At 34.9% G+C, this 22,181-nt stretch overlaps 1 protein-coding gene across 1 annotated transcript in view; it reads right to left on the bottom strand.

The window, feature by feature from the left end:
• Smp_177000 (hypothetical protein) overlaps window positions 1-22,181 on the bottom strand; it is a gene marked incomplete at both ends in the record, with an annotated part of 71,028 nt that overhangs the window by 20,004 nt on the left and 28,843 nt on the right. The window contains 4 exons of the mRNA XM_018799773.1: window positions 927-1,315; window positions 6,594-6,668; window positions 7,059-7,156; window positions 21,190-21,581. Coding sequence (XP_018651529.1) covers window positions 927-1,315; window positions 6,594-6,668; window positions 7,059-7,156; window positions 21,190-21,581 — 954 coding nt within the window. The remainder of the gene's footprint in view (window positions 1-926; window positions 1,316-6,593; window positions 6,669-7,058; window positions 7,157-21,189; window positions 21,582-22,181) is intronic.

Here is a 22,181-nt window from a genome sequence, read left to right as displayed (position 1 = left end):
AAATCGAGAGGACGAAAAGCGAATGTCCGACGCTTTAACTCAGTTGGTGGACACGAAAAGTCCGCCTAGGAGAGTTGGAAAACCCTGATTACAAACCAATGGTGCATATGGTCTCAGTATCCTGAGGTAAAAAATGTCGTATGAATCAATCGTTGGTCACCGGCTACCATGTGACAGCATCTCCTCACGATGCTCCACTACCTTGTGGATCAGACCTTTAGGTGGAAGGATCCAGGTGTGGCTCCCTAAGATTACCGCTTACTTCGGTTTGGGCACTTGGCAGTATCACAGCCCTCACACAAATCAAATGAGATTTGTGTGGCGCATATATATCTGGTGCCCCTCGTACCAATATTTATGTGTGTTTAAATGTTTAAAAAAATAAATAAAGACTTTTATATTAAATTTCAAGATAACAGACATTAATTACTTTGCATTACGCTTCAGTGAAGTACTTTTAAGAAAAAAAACAATACTAATACAACAATTAGTTGTACTTTTATAAAGTTGAAATTATGAGTCAATTGAATCTAGACCACCATGGAAAACCTGGAAGAACTGGACGGCCGTTTCATCGTATTATGGGACTCCTCAGCAGTTTGCATCCACGATCCCGACTTGCGAGATTCGAACCCAGGACCTATCATTCTCGTGCGCCAGCATTAACCGATAGACCACTGAGCCGGCCGGCATCCAATAGTGTTAATGTCTAACTTCAACCAATCCAAGAAACTGAGCTAGGCGGGATCATGGATGCGCACTCCTGAGGATTCCCACAACAGGACGAAACGGCCTTCCATTGCTTCCAAGTTTCCCATCGTGGTCTAGATTCAATTGAATCACGATTTCAACTATATAAAATTACTAAAATCTCCACAAAACCCTCCTTCTGATAATTAGTTGTATTATTTATATGAATTACATACCTCAGTCATTCGATTCCATAAAATAGATGAACCATCAGATAAATGTATCCATACAATAAGAAATCCAATAGGATTACCCATAGTAACTGTATTGAATTGATTTGTTTTATTATTATTATTATGATTAGATAATATTGACATTTTTCTATGAGTATTTAATGTTGGTTGATTAAACTCGGAATTAATTGATCCACTGTGAGTTAATTTACTACCTTTTAATTCAATTTTAAGTGAATAAATACCAGATAGAATAGGCATATGTTCTGTAGATGTTGTTGAGTATAAATTATCATGATTATCAATATTGTTATTATTTGAAGATGAACTTGAACTTGTTCTTTGTTGTATATCATCTATATTAGGTGGACGACTAATAGAAACAGAGAAATCTATTGAAAAATTAAAAAAAAGAAAGATACAGAAATAAATATTGGCATTTTTATTAGATGAATTCATGAGTCAACTATAATTTATGGACGAACCAATCAGAAACGTTTGAGGGATTTCAAGGTTATGGCGCCAATTTCAGTACCTGATGCTCATGTACGATCGGTTCACAGAGAATTTTGGAGATGACTTGACAATTGTGCGGTTACAACAAATGAAACTACTGAGAAGTTGCTGTATTTGTAATTACGAGTAATAAATGACTTGTAGATCTTGTGCAGACTACCATGACGTTGTCCTTTGATGTAATATATGTTGAAGGAAGACATTTGCTAGAAAACGAACCTTTATCGCCCGATCCAGATTGAGACTATGACATATTATATTAATTGCTGCAATAATCGCAGATGTTACTGAAGCTATGGCTGTGCAGTGCTATGAGTATTGTAGGGAAATATCTATGATAAAAATGATAAACTTACACAACCGGAGTACACACAAACAAGCTATGTGGTTGAGGCTGAGAAGGTTTTTGTGACCTTATCATGGCTCCAGAAACCAACTGTTATGGAGCCATATGGATGAGTTCCTCTACCTTATGCGTTACGATTTCGGAACCTTTGAACCTTTTTCTAACATTGACAATTTTTTGGATCATATTAAAGAAGTGTATCCACTTTAATTATTTGGTTTTGTATAATATATTTTTACTCTATGCTGACTGTTTACTGATTGGGTAATATTTCTCAAGGTTATATTAGATTCGTTCAAAGGTCGTCCATAAATTACAGTCTCGCCGTCAATCTAAAGTAGATCACCACTGAAAACCAGGAAGCATTGAATGACCGTTTCATTTTAGCATAGCAATTTTCGACAATGTGCATCCAAGATCTGGTACGCAGGAATCGAAACCAGAACTTCTGGTCTCGTGCGAATACTTAACCTACAGACCACTGAACCGGATCGATTGAATTTGGAGATTAACACTGTTGGATGCCGGCTCACAACACTAACACGGTTTACGTAAGTAGTTAAGAAATTTTCGTGTTGCTCATAAGAATTCCATTCATATGCTTAATAAAGTGTTCGTCCTCTTTGTTTTCACAATACATATATATGAATGGGTGAATTTTAATTGATGACAAACTTACAGGTAGATTTTGTACAAAGAATCCATTTTATCAATTCAATAAAGAATATATATTACCAATAAAGGATTAAATACAATGAGATTTATGCTTTTCCACTTCAATTCAATGTTTAGTTTATTCTACTTATAGTAAGAAAAATAGAATAATTCGAAAGGTATTTGTTTTCTTTTTAATTAGAATCCTTTTTGTATAAGTGTAAATATGGCTTTGATAAGTAAGAAAGTCAGGAGAAGACGACTAATGTAGCTGCAGCCTCAGCAGCAATTGGTCGCAATATAAACAAAGGGAAAAACAAGACAATACAACATGCATCAATCGAATTATACTTGACAGTGAAGCTTTGGAGGATGTGGAAACCTTTACATATCTGGGCAGCATCATTGATGAACACGGTGGATCTGATGTAGATGTGAGGGCGAGGATCGGCAAAACAAGAGCAGCATAATTACAACTGAAGAACATCTGGAACTCAAAACAATTATCAACCAACACCAAGATCAGAATTTTCAATACAAATGTGAAGACAGTTCCACCGTATGGGGTGGAGACGTGGAAAATTACGAAATCCATCATCCAGAAGATAAAGGTGTTTATCAACAGTGGTCTACGCAAAATACTTCGGATCCGTTTTCCAGACACTATCAGCAACAAGTTACTGTGGGAGACAACAAACCAGATTCCATCCAGTTGAGGAAGAAATCAGGAAGAAGAGCTGGAAGTGGATAGGACACACTTTGAGGAAAGCACCCAACTGCGTCACAAGACAAACCCTCACATGGAGTTCTGAAGGCCAAAGGACTAAAGAACACATTACTTAATGAAATGGAGACAGATATGAGAAGAATGAACAAAAATTGGATAGAAGTATAAAGGAAGGCGGCGGACAGAGTGAGTTTGAGCATACTGGTGGGCGGCCTATGCTCCAGTGAGAGTAACAGGCGTAAGTAAGTAAGTAATGATTGAGTAATAAATGAAATTAATGAAAAGCTTTATTTGATTTTGTTATTCAGTTGATACTAACCAACTTCGTCGATACATATTTAGCCTTTTGGTTTGGTTAATAAATTTCAACGACCTATACTTCAAGAATTCATCTCTTAAATACATAGATAAAGCTATAGGAATGCATGTTGATAACCTTATATTTGTATATGAAAAATTTCTGTACAGCGACTTAATTTATCATGGTCTTTTGCTTAGTTACTCTTATGTTTTGTAAACTTTTTTCGATCTTCTCAATATTGTTCAACTTCGATTTCTCATTTAGTGCTTACACGATGTCCATTAATTATCTGATTATCATAATTCTTAATCTACTTGATAAATTTTAAAATTATCCAGTTAATTGCTATCTTTAAATAGAGCGTTGAGATGAATCGCTAAAATGAAACACCAGAGTTTGACATTTATTTTATACCTAAAAGTAAAACTTATTTATCTGTTTGAATTGATGAAAAAGAACTGACTGACAAGAAATATTTTTTTCAATCAACCCATATTTATAGTTTTTCAACGATGCAGCATCACAGCTGTGTCAAGGTTGGTCAAACGTTGTCCCTTTGAGGCTGATTGGCTTTTATAGAAATGGTTTCCGTTTCTCAAGACTCAAAAACACACCACGTGGATGTGATTTAGATGGACATCGTTACCCCAAAGTCTCGGTACGCGGGCGTCACATCATGGGAAAGTCCGGTCTACATGTATACTGGTAAATCCGAATGTTCTATCCTGTTCCTTTGACATACACGTAGGTATACTTTACTTGTGGGCAAATATACGTTGCATCCACAACGGCAACGCAAGAATTTTCATTCATGCATTATATAGCACACATACAGGTATATTTATCCACCTGGTAGGGTAGATGGTCACTGATGCCTTAGAACGTATTGGATACAATGTATTACATGCATATCACTGTTACAAAGGCTTTCGCTTGTGTACTTCATGACATACAATTGAGCATAAGCACTATTTCGAGGAAGCTTGACGACCACTTATCTCAATTATTTGCTGCCATATGTTTTCATTATGTTCTTGACCTGAAAGATTAGGCCTCTGATTTTATTAGACTTAGGATAGAAATTTTTCAGCCCACGTTTCTTGTGTTAACTCACGCGCGTACCCCTCACATATACCTACATACATAAACCACACAAATTGGGACTAATCCAATTCATGTACATGAGCACACGCATAGTGCAGCCCCCAATATTTTTAGAGAGCCTCAAGAGTGAAACCCATTTTATCTCGTTTGCAGCAGAGTGATGGATTAGTTCGATCTCCACCGACTGCCTAAGTTAGCTAGCAAAGTTGACCCTACTACCCAGTAGCTTCGTGGGGAGGCCCTAAGTTGGATTTTTCTGCCTCTTAAATGGTTATATATATACGCACCGTTGGATACCAGCTCGGTGATCTAGAAACTGAACGTCCGCTCATGATACCAGAGGTCCTGTTTCTGATCCTCAAGTTAAATTTCCCAGATGCAAACCGCTGAGGATCCACACACATACTGGAATGAAATGGTCATCCAGTGTTTTATATCCTAGCGACAATAAATAAATGGTAACCGTTAGGAATTATTCATGAACTAATATTGTGCGTATATTCCTATTGTGTGACTGTTAAGTCACTATATTATATGTATACTCATATTTCTTTCATTATAAGATTTTATTCGATCTATTGACTATTATCATACGATTTACATTTCTCGAGATATTCCTAATTTATTAGTAACGGCCACTTTTTGGCTTGATCTTGCATAATTTTAATTTCTATTCATGGTATGATACTGTCTGGTTTGTTTACATATAAACCTAATATATCTGAAATACATGATTTGTATTGCGGAGGCTGTTATTAGCGTTCCGGACTAAACCAACTGGGTTTGAAGAGAAGCTATTAGTTTCAGTGAACCAATAGGAACTGTAGGCTACTCGTACAGGTTTATGCTTCATTAATCTGGTCGTATAAGTTGTTGTCTTTCATAAGATGTCGTATCACATGATATAATTAATCGAGCATAGGAATATAACACAATACTCTCAAGTTTTCTAGTAGTGATCTATCTAAAATCATTTCATGATCTTAACTGTGAAAATATAACACAAACATTACAATGAATCTGAATTATATTCTTGTTTCTCACAATTAATTGATCATTCTTGATGGTGATCAGTGTCATGTGTATCAAGTCCTTCTTAGTGCAGATCGAATGCTATCGATCAAGTTGTAATGTGGCCACTAGTCTAGATGGCTCAACACTGCCTGCACTATGTTGAGATAATATGGTGATTGGAGTTAGTCAACAGAAAACCCTGGACCCAAGTTTCGTACTATTAGGAGCTCATCAGCAAGGTGTACCTGTAATCATAAGGAAACTAGTGCACCCTGACAGATTAAATCCCGTGTCACCCAGCTTCACTGTCAGAGACGTTACCACTGAGCTATCCAGGCCGCAACCGAGTTCCTGTGGGATTGAGATGGGGGCGCCAAATCTATTTATTCAAACACATAAATATTGGTACAAGGAGGCACCAGATAAATATGCGCCATACAAATCTCATTTGATTTGCGTGAAAGCTGTAATACTGCCCAAGTGCCCAAACTGAAACAGGTGGTTTTCTTAGAGGATCACACCCGAAGTCTTTGACCTTCAGATCCACAAGGCAGTGGAGCATCGAGAGGAGATACAGTCCCATGATAGCCGGTCACCAACGATTGATTGATAAGCCATTTGTTTTCTCAGGATACTGGAGCCCATGTGCATCATTGGTTTGGAATCAGGGTTTTCCAACTTCCCTAGGTGAACATTCCGTGTTCACCAAGTCGGTTAAAGCGCCGTTCATTGGATTTTCGTCCTCTCAACTTCATAAACAGCAGTAATGCCACTGTGAGAAGGCAGTGAGAAGGACTTCCCTGACAGAGTCTATATACGCGTGGCCATGTGAGAGCAGTTGGAGAAGGAGAGAAGACTCTCCCCATTCTCGTACGTACTAGGGCATTTAAGGGGCAATGTAATCACAACTGATTGATCACTGGGTAGTGATCAATGTTTGTTTTTTTAATCCTATCCTAAGATTTAAGAAAATTGTTTTTTTTCAAAAAAATGATTTCATAAACTAACCTGTTACTAATTGTGCAGATAATCCAACAGGCCATATACTTGTATCATCTGTTACTTGTACTGTTATACTTGGTTCTTTAAATGGATCATCAACATTTTTTAATAATAATATATTACTACCATTATTATTATTAGTAGTAGTATTCGATTGCAATAATGAATAATCTTTAAGTTGTTTAATTAAACCTGGTGGTATAAATGTATTCATTAAATTTTTCTGAATTGGTGCTAAATATATTTTAACATGACCAATAGATTGACCAATAATCCATACACGTAATGGTTTCTTCAATAGATCATTATTATTATTATTATTATTATTATTATTATTATTCAACTGATCATTTATCATTAATAAACGTATAGGTAATTTTAAATGATTCAATTCTGTTCTATTTTTATAATTAGAATTGAATATATTACTATTTATATTTAATGATTGTTTATAAGTAGTATATTCTAAACGTAAACGATGTGCTGTAAATTCTGTAACATCAACATATTGATTAATTTTTCCACCTAAAACATCTTTATCATGTAAAACAGAACTAGCTAAAATAAATCTAAAATTTAAAAAAACAGAAATAAAAAAGAAAAGAAAAGAAAAAATATAAATAATTAAGAAAAAAATGTTTTTTAATAAATAAATAAGTTATATGGTTGAGATCATGAGTCAATTGAAGTCAAGCAATCATGGAAAACCTGGAAGCACTGGACGTCCGTTTCGTCCTATTGTGGGACTCCTCATCAGTGCGCATCCACGATCCCGCCTTACGAGATTCGAACGCAGGATCTACCAGTCTATAGGTTAAGTGCTCTAGCACGAGACCGATAGATCCTGTGTTCGAATCTCGTAAGGTGGGATGGTGGATGCGCACTGCTGAGGAGTCCCACAATAAGACGAAACGGCCGTCCGGTGCTTCCAGGTTTTCCATGATTGCTTAACTTCAATTGACTCATGATCTTAACCGTATAAAATTACTAAAATCTCTACAAAACCCCATTCTGAAAATAAAAAAGTTTTTGGGAAAAGTAATGTGTGAAAAATTTTTTTTATAATAAAGAATCATTGAAAAAATAAACATATGGTAAAAACGAAAAAACAAACAAACAAACATCTGTTCATATTTACTATATAAAGATTGTAATTGGTCAGTCACTTATTGGTATATGTGCATACTGTGCGTATTGCTTCGATATAGACTTGATTCACAAACATTATAAGCAATGATGGATAGTGAATGAGTGTGACGAGTCCCAAATAGGATGATTTGCACATCCTATATTCCATTGCTAACCACTATCTATATTTGCGTACAATGCTTGTCAATTAAGACAGTATCGAAGCAGTCCGCATAGGATGCACATATGTCCATAAGAGACTTATCAATTTCAGTCCTAAGCATCAATTAGAAGATTCAAGTAAGCAATGCCAAGTGAATTTAAACTTCACCCAATTGCACAAGCAAGTGGCTATCAGGACTCAGTGGCCGAGTGGATAACGCGATGGCGTTTGAAGTGAAAGGTAGTGGGTTCGAGTCCCAGAGTGAACATCAACTCTCAGATGCAGGTACATCCAGCTGACGAGTCCCAAATAGGGTGAAACGCGCGTCGAACTGGATTCCACTGCCAGACACTATCCATCTTAACTGTAAAAATATAGCACAAAAAATGCAATGAATCATCCGTGTTGTTCCGTTGTACTATTTAAACTTGAATTAATGTTAATTTTGTTGTTTATTCTCTGAAGAAGTCGCTTACAATGAGTCACGAAACGTCATCCATCTTTGCTTATAATGCTTGTGAATTAAGACTATATCAAGGCAATACGCACAGTATGCTTTTATGCCAATAAGAGACTGATCAATTTTAGTCCTTAACATCAATGGAAAGATTCAACCAAACAATACCAAGTGAGTTTATACAAAGATTATGTTACAAATTTAGATTTTACAATAAGTATAATACAAAATATTTCTTCATTTGATTTTCAAATAGTAGAAAAATAGCATGAATTAAGAAATAAAGCTTATGTTTAGGGTGTGAGAGATTGTCAGCCTGTGATTTCGTTACATATCTAACTAGTTTATTTCCTAATATGAGTAAGTAAATTGTGTGAAGCAATTTTATTAAACAATATTTCAACGAGTTCATGATTGTTTACGTTTAGAAGATAAAAGTATCGCCACAGAAAACCCCCTTATCATATGCTCACTAGTGACTGACTCCATGAGGTATTTCCTGGAGTTCTAGTGAAAAGCAGTAACCAGAGGAGTTCAACAAAGTCTGTTGTAGAGATACCAACTCACTGAAGACATTGGTGAAATGGTTGCTTAACTTCGTGGATTGGTTGAAGTTAGACATTAACACCGTTGGATGCCGGCTTAATGCTCTAGATGTTAAGTGCTATGGCCCGAGATTAGTAGGTCCTGGGTTCAGATCTCACTCGCGAGACGGGATCGTGAATGCACACTGCTGAGGAGTCCCATAATAGGACGAAACGGTCGTCCAGTGATTCCAGGTTTTCCATGGTGGTCTAGCTTCAATTGAATCGTGATTTTAACTATGAAAATTACTTTTATCATCCAATCCTCTCTTCTACGTTAAACTTTTCTTGTCAGAAAAAAAGAAACAAACAACTAATTGTCAAACAGAATAAAAAAAAATAAGAATTCATTCAAAAAAATTGAAGAAGATGAACTAACAATAATCAATAGATTTAGAAGTAGACATTCGAGATGTATACTCGTCATTTGAATCGTTTTGTGGTATATACATATATACACATGGAAGCAGTGAATCTATGTAGTCAACATCGAACCAATACAAAGTTATGTCTACACACGCCATTTCAACTCGTCAAAGTTTAAAAAAAAATTATGTTTCATTTATATTGAGATATTTATGTGTGTATATGTACATTTCCTAAAATATTGGTCTTATTACAATGCAATATGAGAGAGGGAAATTTGGTGAGTTACCTTTTGTTGCTATCCTAATTATTACTATTATTATTTTTATTACTGTACCATATGCTAGGGAGCAAATAGAAGAGTAACGAATCGATGAATTGATGAATAGATGTCGATAAATGTGTACGTACATATACACATCAATATACATTATACTCTTATACTTACAGAAATAAATACACCATTTACATTCATATACAAACATAAATATATATGTAATGAAATAGACTTGAGAAAGTATAGAATAAGAGAGAGAGATGTCCAAAAAAAAGATACACACTGACAAAGAAGTGAGGAAAAACCAAAAGGGCCAGGGTAACATTGTTTGAAAGTTGAAAATATAATCAATTATATAATATTGGAAAAAAAATTTGTTTCATGCAATGTTCAATAAAAGGAGTAACTATTCATTTTGATTGGATATAGTTTTTATGAGAGAAACTGAAACAGTAATAATAATTCATTAAGGATTGTTTGTTTTTAATTCTCCTCATTGATGTTTAGGACTGAAACTGATCAGTCTCTAATTGGCATACTGTGTGCATACTGTGCGTATTGACTCGATATAGTCTTAATTAACAAGTATTATAAGCAAAGATGGATAGTGGATAGCAGTGGAATCCAGGACACGCGTTTCGTCCTATTTGGGGCTCATCAGCTGGATGTACCTGCATCTGAGAGTTGATGTTCACTCTGGGACTTGAACCCAGTACCTTTCGCTTCAAACGCCATCGCGTTATAAAAAATAATAATAATAATAATTCGGAACATTTTAAGTTCCCTTTTGTTAGAATACAAGATTGAAAAACCATGTTCGATTTTCAATGTTCATTTTTGCAAATGTTGATTTATCAATAGTATTTCATTCATGTTACACTATTCATATATATATGTATTAACCTCTATACAGTGTATAAGTTGATAGATCTATATTTATTTATTTAAACACATAAATATTGGTACAAAGGGGGCACCAGATATATATGCGCCACACAATTGTGCGAGGGCTGTGATACTGTCCAGGTGCTCAAACTGAAACAGGTGGTTTTCTTAGGGGGCCACACCCGGAGCCTTTGACCTAAAGGTCTGATCCACAAGGCAGTGGAGCATCGTAAGGAGATGCAGTCCCATGGTAGCCGGTGACCACTAATTGATTCATACGCCATTTGTTCCCTCAGGATACTGGAGCCAATGTGCATCATTGGTTAGGAATGAGGGTTTTCCAACTCCCCTATGTGAACACTCCACATCCACCAACTGGGTTAAAGCGCCGGACATTCGCTTTTCGTTCTCTCAATTTCGTAAACAACACCCATGTTGCGAGAAGGTAGTGAGTAGGACTTTCCCGGTAGAGGCTATATACGCATGGCCATATGAGAGCATGTGGAGAGGGAGAGCGGACTCTCCCCGCTCTCGGCCGTACTAGAGCATTTGAGGGCGGGCATTTGGGAGCTAGATCTACGTCTAGTAAAACAATTTTGTTTAATTTTACTATTTAGTCATACATTATAGACTAACTTGGGTAAGACAACAACAAAATGTTGGACAATTTTTGTCTTCTACAATGGGACTCCTTAATGGTTTACATTTCTAACTTCATTCAACTCGAAATATTGTACCACTATCATTCATAAACTCTTAAAGTAAAGAAAAGCAGTCTTGATTGTTTAAAATCTAAATGTTCACAGTCAAACAATTATCAATTTTCAGCAATAATAATTAAATTGAGAATAGGTATCCACCTATTCTCTGGTTAGCGTTTGCTGGTCGGCGGCCTATGCTCCATTGGTAGTAACAGGCGTAAGTAAGTAAGTAAGTGAGTAAGTAAGTAATACACCTATTCTAGGTGACCACTAATATACTGAAACTATAGAGTCAGAAAAACGATTAATCGATAAGATTATTAGAATTGATCATATTTTTGTCCTTACATACAAACAAGAAAAACTGGGACAACATAAGACATTTAAAGAATTATTGAAACCAGGCAACGGATATAAGAGGAAATAAAAAGAATAATACTAGTCAGTGGATCATATGCACCATATAATCTGAAATATATAAATCGGTCTAACCTGCCATACTACATTAACTCAGCAAGATAAAATTAAATCGAGACAAATTCTAAAATAATAGGAGTAGTATAAGTAGTACTAGAAAAGATTAGATATAGAAAAAGAAAAAAATAGGATAAGGTGACTTGGGGACTAAGGAGACTGTTCAATTATGAACGATTCTGATTAATATCACTTAAGGTCTTTAATCATTCTTCACGATAATTACGTGCACTTCAAACAGATGGCCTTCACCTATTACCATAGCTCAGTCCAATTATCATTAACCTCATGTAATAATGCTTCATTTTGGTCCAGCTGCCCCTAGCTTTCTTTCAACATACTGTTACACCAGAAAATATCGTCTATTGATGAAGGCGGTGGCTGAGATAGAACAATCTGAATAAACTAAATAAGAATGTACACACATATAAGTATTATATAGCAGGAACTGAAGACGAAATGCTCACCAGCAGAAGTTTGAAGCAAAGATAAATGAAAGGGAATAGAGAGCAATCAAAATAACAACAGGATTAGAAGAATGATGGCGTATGTAAGGGATGATTCAAAGAAGGTGTGCAGATGATGTTATTAATGTATAATCTTCATATTTCACAACGGCAATGTTTGATTTCGCATCAAAAACTAAATTGGTTTTCCTTACTAATTTTTTGTTCACTACAATTACACTGTAAACCTGATCAGTAGAATATGAATGGTATTTTCCACTTTATCACCAATCAATGTCTTTATACAGTTTGACCTTTTGAAATTTATGGGTTAAAACTTATCTGGTAGATCAAAATAGTATATCGTAGTTGGAATTTAACAATAAACCTTACTAGATACACCAACCACTGACGATATCTAAATCAATGAAAGGTGAACTTCAAGCTTTCTTATCGAAATGATCAGTGTTTATATGAAACAATTTTCGTTTCGCAGAAATGAATCAACGTTTAAATAGCATCTTGAAAACACCAGAATTTCCAGTAATATATTTCAACGTATCAACATGTGTTCAATGATTAACTAGCTTACATAGCATTCACATTCGTTGTATTAATTATTTATCTTGTAGTTCAGATCATGGATTGCAGTTAGATGATAATTAACTTCTAGAATACAGTGTATGACTTGTTCATTTTAGAATCGGATCTTTCAGAAGTGCTCATCTATGATTAAACTCAAAACATTTTGACTTTACAGTTAACAGTTAACCTTTATGTTATATCCTAGTGAAGACATAAGTACAGGTAACTTACGGGATCTATTAATGGACGATTATTCTATATATATTCTTATTGTTTAACTATTGAGTGATCAGATTATGTAGATCTATATTCATCTTACTACGAGCTTCATTTCGACCTATGGATTATTGTCATACGAATTACTGTTCCAAAATTGTAATCAGTTTATCGATTACTGTCTCCCACATTCACAGCCACATTTGGCTTGATCTTGTACAAATATTATTTTCTATTTTATAATGTGATGCGGTCTGTTTGTCTTGTATATAAACCAAGTATGCTTGAAATAAATGCTTCACATAGCAGAAGCTGTAATTTGTGTTTTGAACTCAATTGGAAGGGTTAGGCGGACAAGGGACCAATAAGAACGCTAGATTGCTCAATTTGGCCGAACGTCATTGTTTTGGCACGTGCTAATTTTGGAAAAGTCGTATTTCGATTAGTGGATAAATCACGTAATAAAAAGTCGGACATAAAATCATAACATTTTAGACTACTGAATTCAGATTTACAATCAACCTGTTTGGAACTTATTCATTTGACAGCCTTATGAAAGTAACTATTCTTTACATATGTGTGCATAGTTATATAATCTTTTTCCTAAAACGTATCACACCAACTTAGTTAAACGTAAATAAAACAGTTATATGAAAAATTATTTACTGAATATAACTAGATTATTGGATACATTCAGTGAAATATGCAGCAAAAGAGAGCTTCGATCGACTCATGTATTCAATTGTTAAAATTACTACAATCTCTACAAATCCCCATTATGATAATAATCATGTGCTCATTATTGACTAGCTTCAAGATGGATTTCATGGAGTTCAAGTGAGAAGCCGTGACTAGTGGGATCCAATCCGTGTTGAGTGTGAAACGGTCACTTACCTCCGAAAATGGAGGAAGGGGCGCGCAAGACGATAGATCGACTGAAGTTAGATATTAACATTTTTCGATATCAGCTCAATGGTCCAGAAATCAAGTGTTCACGTAGAAGACCAAATGTCCTGGGTTCGAATTCTGCGTGCAGGACCGTGGATGCGCACTGTTGAGGATTCACATACTAGGACGGATTATTCGTCCAGTGCTTCGACGTTTTCGGTGGTGGTCTAGCTTAGACCGACTCATGAATCCAACTGTTAAAACTACTACAATCTCCACAAATCCCTATTCTGTTAAAATAGAATGGTTCTATGAAAAAATCTCAAATAACTTGATCACTCGGCACATTGTTAAAACAAGTTATTTCATAATTATCAACTCATCAATCAGAACCAATACTAAAATATTTACAGGAAAGATATATCAACGTTAATTTGATTGAACCACAATACTGAAGATTTTGTCAATTAAGTCATACTTTGATTGTTTTAACTGGGTTTTACTGTAATTCAATCATTATAATAAGAATTCGATGAGAAACTATATAGGTATTTCACTCCTTAGCTTTTGAACTCCGAAACAATGGAACATTAGCTAAAGTTATATTTTATAGTCAATTTATTGTACAGAACATGAATAACTATAAAGTTCTAGAATCTATTTTAATTTCCATGTTTTCAAGATTAAATTTACATGGTGTTGTTTACTTGAATCTTCCCATTGTTACTTAGGACTGCAACTGCTCTGTCTTTTGTTGACATATGTGCATACCGTGTGGACTGCCTCGATATTTCCTGAAGTCACAAGATTTATAAGCAAATATGAATAGTGGTTAGCAGTGGAATAATGGATGCGCGTTTCGTCCTTCACCCCATTGCATAAACATGTGGTTATCAGGACTCAGTAGCTTAGTGGATAACGCAATGGCGTTTGAAGTGAAGGGTACTGGGTTCAAGTCCCAGAGTGAACATCAACTCTGCGATGCAGGTATATCCAGCTGACGAGTCCCGAATAGGACTTAACGCGCGTCTTGGATTCCACTGCTATCCACTATCCATCTTTGCATATATTTTCAAGTTTGTTTTTCAAAAAATTTTTTTGTTTTAGAATTCACTTAGTAACAATTAAAATATGCTTAAATATTCAATATTCAAACAATCTGATCACACACAATATACTTGTTAAGAACATTTATATATAAAAATAAAAGGTCAACTAGACTGGAAATGGGGGGTAATAGGAGACAAGGATAATAATAATAATAATATCAGAAGGGGGTTTTGTGGAGATTGTTAGTAATTTTATATAGTTGAGGTCATCAGTCATTTGAAGCAAGACCACCAAGGAAAGCCTGGAAGCACTGGACGGCCGTTTCGTCCTATTGTGGAACTCCTCAGCAGTGCGAACCCACAATCCCGCTCCGCGAGATTCGAACCCAGAACCTATCAGTCCTGCGCGCGAGCACTTAAACACTAGACCATTGAGTCGTCATCCAACGGTGTTAATATCTAACTTCAACAAATCCACGAATTTGAGCAACCGTTCATCAATGTCTTCAGTGAGTTACTGTCTTCCAACAGACCTAATGGAACTCCACTGGTTACGGCATCTCACTTGAACTCCAGGAAATATCTCATGGAGTCCACAATAAGACGAAACAGCCGTCCAGTGGTTCCAGGTTCTCCATGGTGGTCTAACTGCAATTGACTCATGATCTCAACCATATAAAATAATAATAATAATGTGAAGACAATTTGAAACCTAATCACTCTGGATAATAAGCTAATATTACTAGGGTAGGTTTAAGGTGAGAACAAACTTTTTTTAATACGTAAAGGGGAGTTGAATTTTCATATGTCTAAGGCTTCAATAAACCTTAGTATACGCCCTTTTACACTTGTATACAACACCGCAAAAGCCGAATTTAGATCAATCTTACAGCCTGTCTCAATTTTATGTTTGGTAATAGACGATGATGAATTAATTCACTTGGCATTGCTTGTTTGAATCTTCCCATTGATTTTTAGGACTTCAATTGATCAGTCTCTTATTAGCATATGTGCATACTGTGCGTATTGCCTCGATATAGCTTTAATTCACAAGCATTATAAGCAAAGATGGAAAAGTCCCAAATAGGACGAAAAGCGCGTCCTGCATTCCACTGCTAGCCACTGTCCATATTTCCTTATAATGAGGATAATGAATGTTTAACATCTACTCTTATTGGATCATTTGATTTTATTTGTGTCTACAACCATTTTGGTACATGTGATCAGATTGTTCGGAATGTATTGCGCTAATATATCATCACATAGTTCTGATAATCTTCATCTTCTAAATTCATAACAGTCTATAATTATAAAAGACATTTAAATCACCTAAGGTTTCATATTATGAACTAATTTTAGTTAGATCATCATTGAAAACCAAAAAAAGAAAAAGGATATTGGGCAACTGTTTCATTTTATTATTATTATTATTATTATATAATACATTACTTGACTATATCGTAGGTGATTTTAGGAAAAAGAAGAAAAAAATATTTCCAAATGTAAGTTCGACTTAAGGACAAGACAACAGAAAATCTTTGATAACTTATTAGTATCACTTTAAATTAATGCAATTGAATAGTTTAAAATGATACACACACACACATCCATACAAATTATAAGTTTATCTGATTACATTTTACTGATTTTCTTTCCGATGAAATTATTCTTATATAACGTAACCGGTAAATAGATGTAATCGGGAGTTTAACAATATAACTATTCTTTATATATAGTTGAAATCATGAGTCAATTGAAACTAGACCACCACAGAAAACCTGGAAGCACTGGACAGCTGTTTCGTCCTATTGTGGGACTCCTCAGCAGTGCGCATCCACGATCTTTCCTCGCAAGATTCAAACCCTATATATATAACTATTCATTTAAGTATAATATAAAGCTTACACAATTATGATTATTCATTTTAAGTTTACATTTTTGTGGTTTTTAATATTTATTATAAGATTTGACCAGTTTCTGTAAAAATAGGGGGCCTTTGAGCATACCTCTTGATTTTAAACTTAGCTACTGGTTAAATATATTTTAAAAAGTACGCCCTTGTGATATCTAGGATGCATATCTCGTCTTTTCTAGTTCTTAGCTCTATATGGCTTCAACACTTAGTTCTAGGATTATTTAACTGACTAGTTACAAAGAGAACAAAGCGAACTGGAAATCACTGTAAAATGTATTAATTATACATGCAATAATATAAATATGTTTTTTTAAAATGAGAACTATGTCAGAAACCTTTATTTATTGACAGTTACTAATGTGGTAAATGCTGCTGATGTCAGCAGATATAAGTAGTATGTACCATAAATCGAAAGTGAAATTCCTGGTGGCAGAAGGTTATGAAGACCGAAGGAGAGAGAATGAGAACAAAGAATGAAGGGTGTGGAAACGAGAGAACAATAAAATCCGAGACAATTGATTGATATTTTACAAATGAAGTATTCACTGTATGATTCTCAGATTTTACTATGAGATTTGGTAATTTTGCAGTTAAATACATTCGATTGTCCCTACATGTGTTCTCGTTCGGTGCACTATTTCAGATTGTTAAATTCTAACTTATTGAAATATGTGATTGTATAAAACGTAACGTCCACATGACTATCGTAACCAATGGTTGGAGACTCTAAATGACATGGCTCAGAATCGATCACAATGGCGTAGGTGTATACACTCTTTATTTTCCCTTAAACCTTGAGATTAAAATTGCTTCATTTCTGTCTTTCTTCCTGTACTAAATCATTATATAATGCCTTTCTTTTATACATTAACACCACTAAATTAACTACTTCTATGAATCCGGTGTTCATCTTGTTGTGCTAATGAGGTTATCGCAACTTGGACCGATGCACATATGTGCCTGGTCCTACGTTGTAGCTGACTGACTGATTGTAAACTCTAAAAACAAATATTCATTTTAATTCATATCTAGTTAAAAGGATTTCATTAAATATGGCACATATTATATTCTAATAAGTGAACTGGTCACTGATATTTGATAATTCGATTACATCTCTACAATTAATTATAATTGAACTTGTGAACTGTTTCATTAAAAGGCGGAGACAAATATACGCCTTCTTTACCACGTGTTAATGAAACAATAGTCGATATTTGGAGAAGATTTGTAGCTCAGGTGGGTGATTTTGATGACGTTTTGTTCTTTGAGCTGGATGGTTCGGTCGTGGAGCTTTCATCGTTCTTTTGAACGACATTATCAGCACTTCTACCGGAAGTTTGTGCTGATGATGTCGTTCAGAAGAACGATGAAAGCTCCACGACCAAACCATCCAGCTCAGAGAACGAAACTCCATCAAAAAGGTTTATATGTATACGTGCATATTTAAATAGACATTATTTCATTGTAATAATAAATATGTACTGAAGACACAAAATTGGTAACTTTCAATTATACATATATGTGGATACATATTATAACTTACCTTGCCATTATACGAATCCTAAAGTATTGAAAAAATTGAGGTGCTACACTTGAATTCATTTGATTTGACCATGGAAATTTATGAAAATTTGAACTATATCATTCAATAGATAAATCAAGAAAGAATAATGAGTAAGAATGTTTGTATAAATTGGGAAAAATGCAACAATTCAAAATACTAAATTGGAATAATGAATAAGATTTGAAGTTTAAGTGGTAGCGGTGTGTTTACTGAGTTAAACGTTTCCATTTATGGTGGTCCCCGGTGATGTTGTCCAAAGTGACATTAAGATTCTGTAACTAAACTATCTATCTCAGATATCGTAACATAACCAACTGATATTTACTCATGTGCTTATAACTTTCTGGCCTAGGTCATTCATCAATAAAACTGTAGTTGCCGCTTCTCTTTGCCTTCTAATTTTTATGCACCGTTAAAATTTGTATTATAACGATTATCGAGGTGAACGATTAGCGAAGCACTGCACTACAGTAAATTTGATTAATTTGTCGTTTACATACCAGTCATATAAGAATAACAACTTGATAAACAGGAATTAAATGAGCCTACAGTATATCTACGTCACTGTATAAGATATAGTCCGTAGAATGACGATTATTAATCTGAAATAAAATTCATTACGAGTTACCTTTCGGTATATTAGATAATGACTGATGAACTAAAGAATACATATTATTGAAACATTGTTTAGTACAGAATTGATTAAAATGAATAGATCTGTTATATCGATTGCCCTGTGTGCCCAGTTAATAATATATGACGTTTTATGATCGCCAATGATAGAGGAGTGAATTATCAGAGATCAATGATACACGAAAGCCGTATGAGCAGTCTTGAGTACGTATCAGTCCTGCTTTCTGCCTAACCCAGTCATTTAAGTCCAGAACACCAATAACGGCCTCTGCAAAATGAATCATTATTCTCAAACATACTGGGTTTATATATCAAACAAACTGACCACATTGTACCATAAAATAGAAAATAATATTTGTACATGATTTGGCCAGATGTGGCTGTGAACAGAGGAAACAGTAATTAATGGATTGGGTATAACTCAAGAATTGTAAATCGTACAATAATAGTCTATAGGTCAAAATAAAGCTTATAATAAAAGGGAAACGAATATGAATAGTTTAGTTACTTAGCAATTATACAATAGGAAATATACACATCATATTGGTCCATAAATAGTCCTCAAAAGTTACCATTTATGATTCTCCACGGGATATAACAGGATCAAAGTATCACATTCAATGATTTTTATTTTTATCTGTATTCAACAAAAGATGCTTCCATTCGGATTTTCTGAAAATTTTATTCAAGCAATATTTTTGCAAAGTAGTCTTCGAATGTTAAATAGAACTGATTGGTGCTTTAGCAATGAGATCTGATTTACATTTGTGTTTTATTCATTAGATGATTAATAATACATATGAACTCATGACCCCATCTATTAGATGATTCATTAGACACTGTAACATATAGATGTTGTCTGAAAATTTATATATTTCATCATTCAGTCAGTCAGCTACAACGTAGGACCAGGCACATATGTGTATCGGTCCAAGTTGCCATAACCTCATTAGCACAACAAGATGAACACCGGATTCATAGAAGTAGTTAATTTAGTGGTGTCAATGTATAAAAGAAAGGCATTATATAATGATTTAGTACAGGAAGAAAGACAGAAATGAAGCAATTTTAATCTCAAGGTTTAAGGGAAAATAGTGTATACACCTACGCCATTGTGATCGATTCTGAGCCATGTCATTTAGAGTCTCCAACCATTGGTTACGATAGTCACGCGGACTCCAATCAAGTAGTCTGCATCTACCAACATAACTTAGACCAGAAGTTAGTGACTTCAAGCACTGATACCACGTTTTGGTTCGGTCGCCCCTAACTTTCTTCCAACCATCCCCTACACTAGTCAGCATTGTGCGTCGTGGTAATCGGTGTTCAGGCATACGTAACACGTGGCCCAACCATCTTAGTCGATGAAGATTCATGACCTCATCAACTGATTTACCATCATTCCCTAATACTCTGTGTCTAACTTCACTATTACTTACCCGTTGATCCCAGCAGATGAGAGCAATATTTCTAATGCATCTGTGATCAAATGCTAGTAACTTACGAGTATCTTCTACTCTTAATGGCCATGCTCCACAGGCTTAAAGTAGAACAGAGCAAACTGCTGCGCAGTAAACTCGTCCCTTAATTGATAGACGGATATCTCGTCTTCGTTATAAGTGATGTAAGTTGGCAAAAGCCAAGTGAGCTTTTTGAATCTATTTCATATTGAGGTATAGATTCTTGTTCGGTGATTAATATAATAAATTTGTTGATATAACAGCTCTTCACAACGATTTTGTAATACTGCATTTTATCACATCATATGGGGTTTCATCAGCAACTTTAATGTCATAAAGTTTGAAATCAATTGGCAGGAATACATTAATATATTCCACCACGACACTGTAGACAATCGCTTTGATATCGTAAAATAGAATAAAACAACTGTTATACACACTGCATATCTTAATAATTGTCCATCTAGTATTAGTCTATGACATGAACTATAATGGAATTGATGTCAGTTTTTCAAATGGCATAAATCACTTGAATATAGAACAACAATTTGGCTAGAATTATGTGAATCCACTTGATTTCATGGTTTCTTCTCTGCTGCTTACAATAGTATCTACATATAATACTGGTTATCATTAGCATTTCAGTGTCTTCAATCATCAGTGTTCTACCATTGAACTTCACATTTTGTTTTGAGATAGATACTTTCGTAAGTAGCTGAAGAAAAGTACTACAAACTATTCTATCCAAATTGTTGTTCTAGATTTATAAAGGAGACATACTGTAAACAAGAAAAATGAATGTTAAACTTACTGTGCTGCAACAATCTCTGTAGCAAGACGTTTTATTATAATATGATTTGATGAACCTTGATTGATGGAATCATAATTATTATTTAAACTTGATTCAACAATTAATTTAAGTGAAGGGGATTTTGGAAACCATACTAAAAGTGTAGCACTAGCACTACGACCGTCCATTTTTGCTACTAATGGTAAACCAGGTGAACCATCTAATTCTGCACCGGAGAAACTAAGTTTTGAACAAATATCTTGTGCAAAATGTATCACAGCATCATCACCAGTATGACATGTTGCTTTATTAGTTATATCAATTAATTTTAAATCATGTGTTAAACCATATACCCATACAGGATAAACAGTTGGTTGTCCAGTTAAAACTGCAAGATTGACCAATGCCGATGTCTGGTTAATGTTTTTTTTGTTGAAACAAAACACAATACAAAATACATATTTGAAAACTAATTTACTATGAAATAAAATGAAATATTCTAGAAAGTAGTTCATCTTTTAAAGTTAAACAAATAATCAGAATTGGGTTGCATCGGCACCTGAAGTAATGATAGGGATTGAAGTAGTTGAGCGTGCTGACCGCTTCACTTATCATGGGAGTCTCATCAGCCCTTGTGGTCTGGTGTGTGACGAAATCTTGACATAGGTTCAAAAGGCTCGACTGTCTTTTGTCAACTTTCTTCATTTATGGCGTAGACGAGATATACGTCTAACCATCAAAGGAAGGGTTCACTGCGCAGCTCTTCGTTCCGTCCTACTTTATGACAGTAAAACATGGCTGGTAAGAGTAGAGGGTATTCGAATGTTACTAGTATTCGATCATACGTGCCTTCTAATCTTTATTTCATAGTTTCAAAAGTCTAAGTTTGTAAATATATTTTCATAGTTGAAATCATGATTCAATTAAGGCTAGACCACCATGGAAAACCTGGAAGCACTGGACGGCCGTTTCGTCTTATTATGGGGCTCCTCAGCAGTGAACAGTTGCTCAAA

This window comes from Schistosoma mansoni, chromosome 3 (genome assembly GCF_000237925.1).
Source record: "Schistosoma mansoni strain Puerto Rico chromosome 3, complete genome".
Taxonomy (NCBI): Eukaryota; Metazoa; Platyhelminthes; class Trematoda; order Strigeidida; family Schistosomatidae; genus Schistosoma; species Schistosoma mansoni.
The sequence above is the reverse complement of the archived record's forward strand: the minus strand, read 5'-3'. Positions and strand labels throughout refer to the sequence as shown.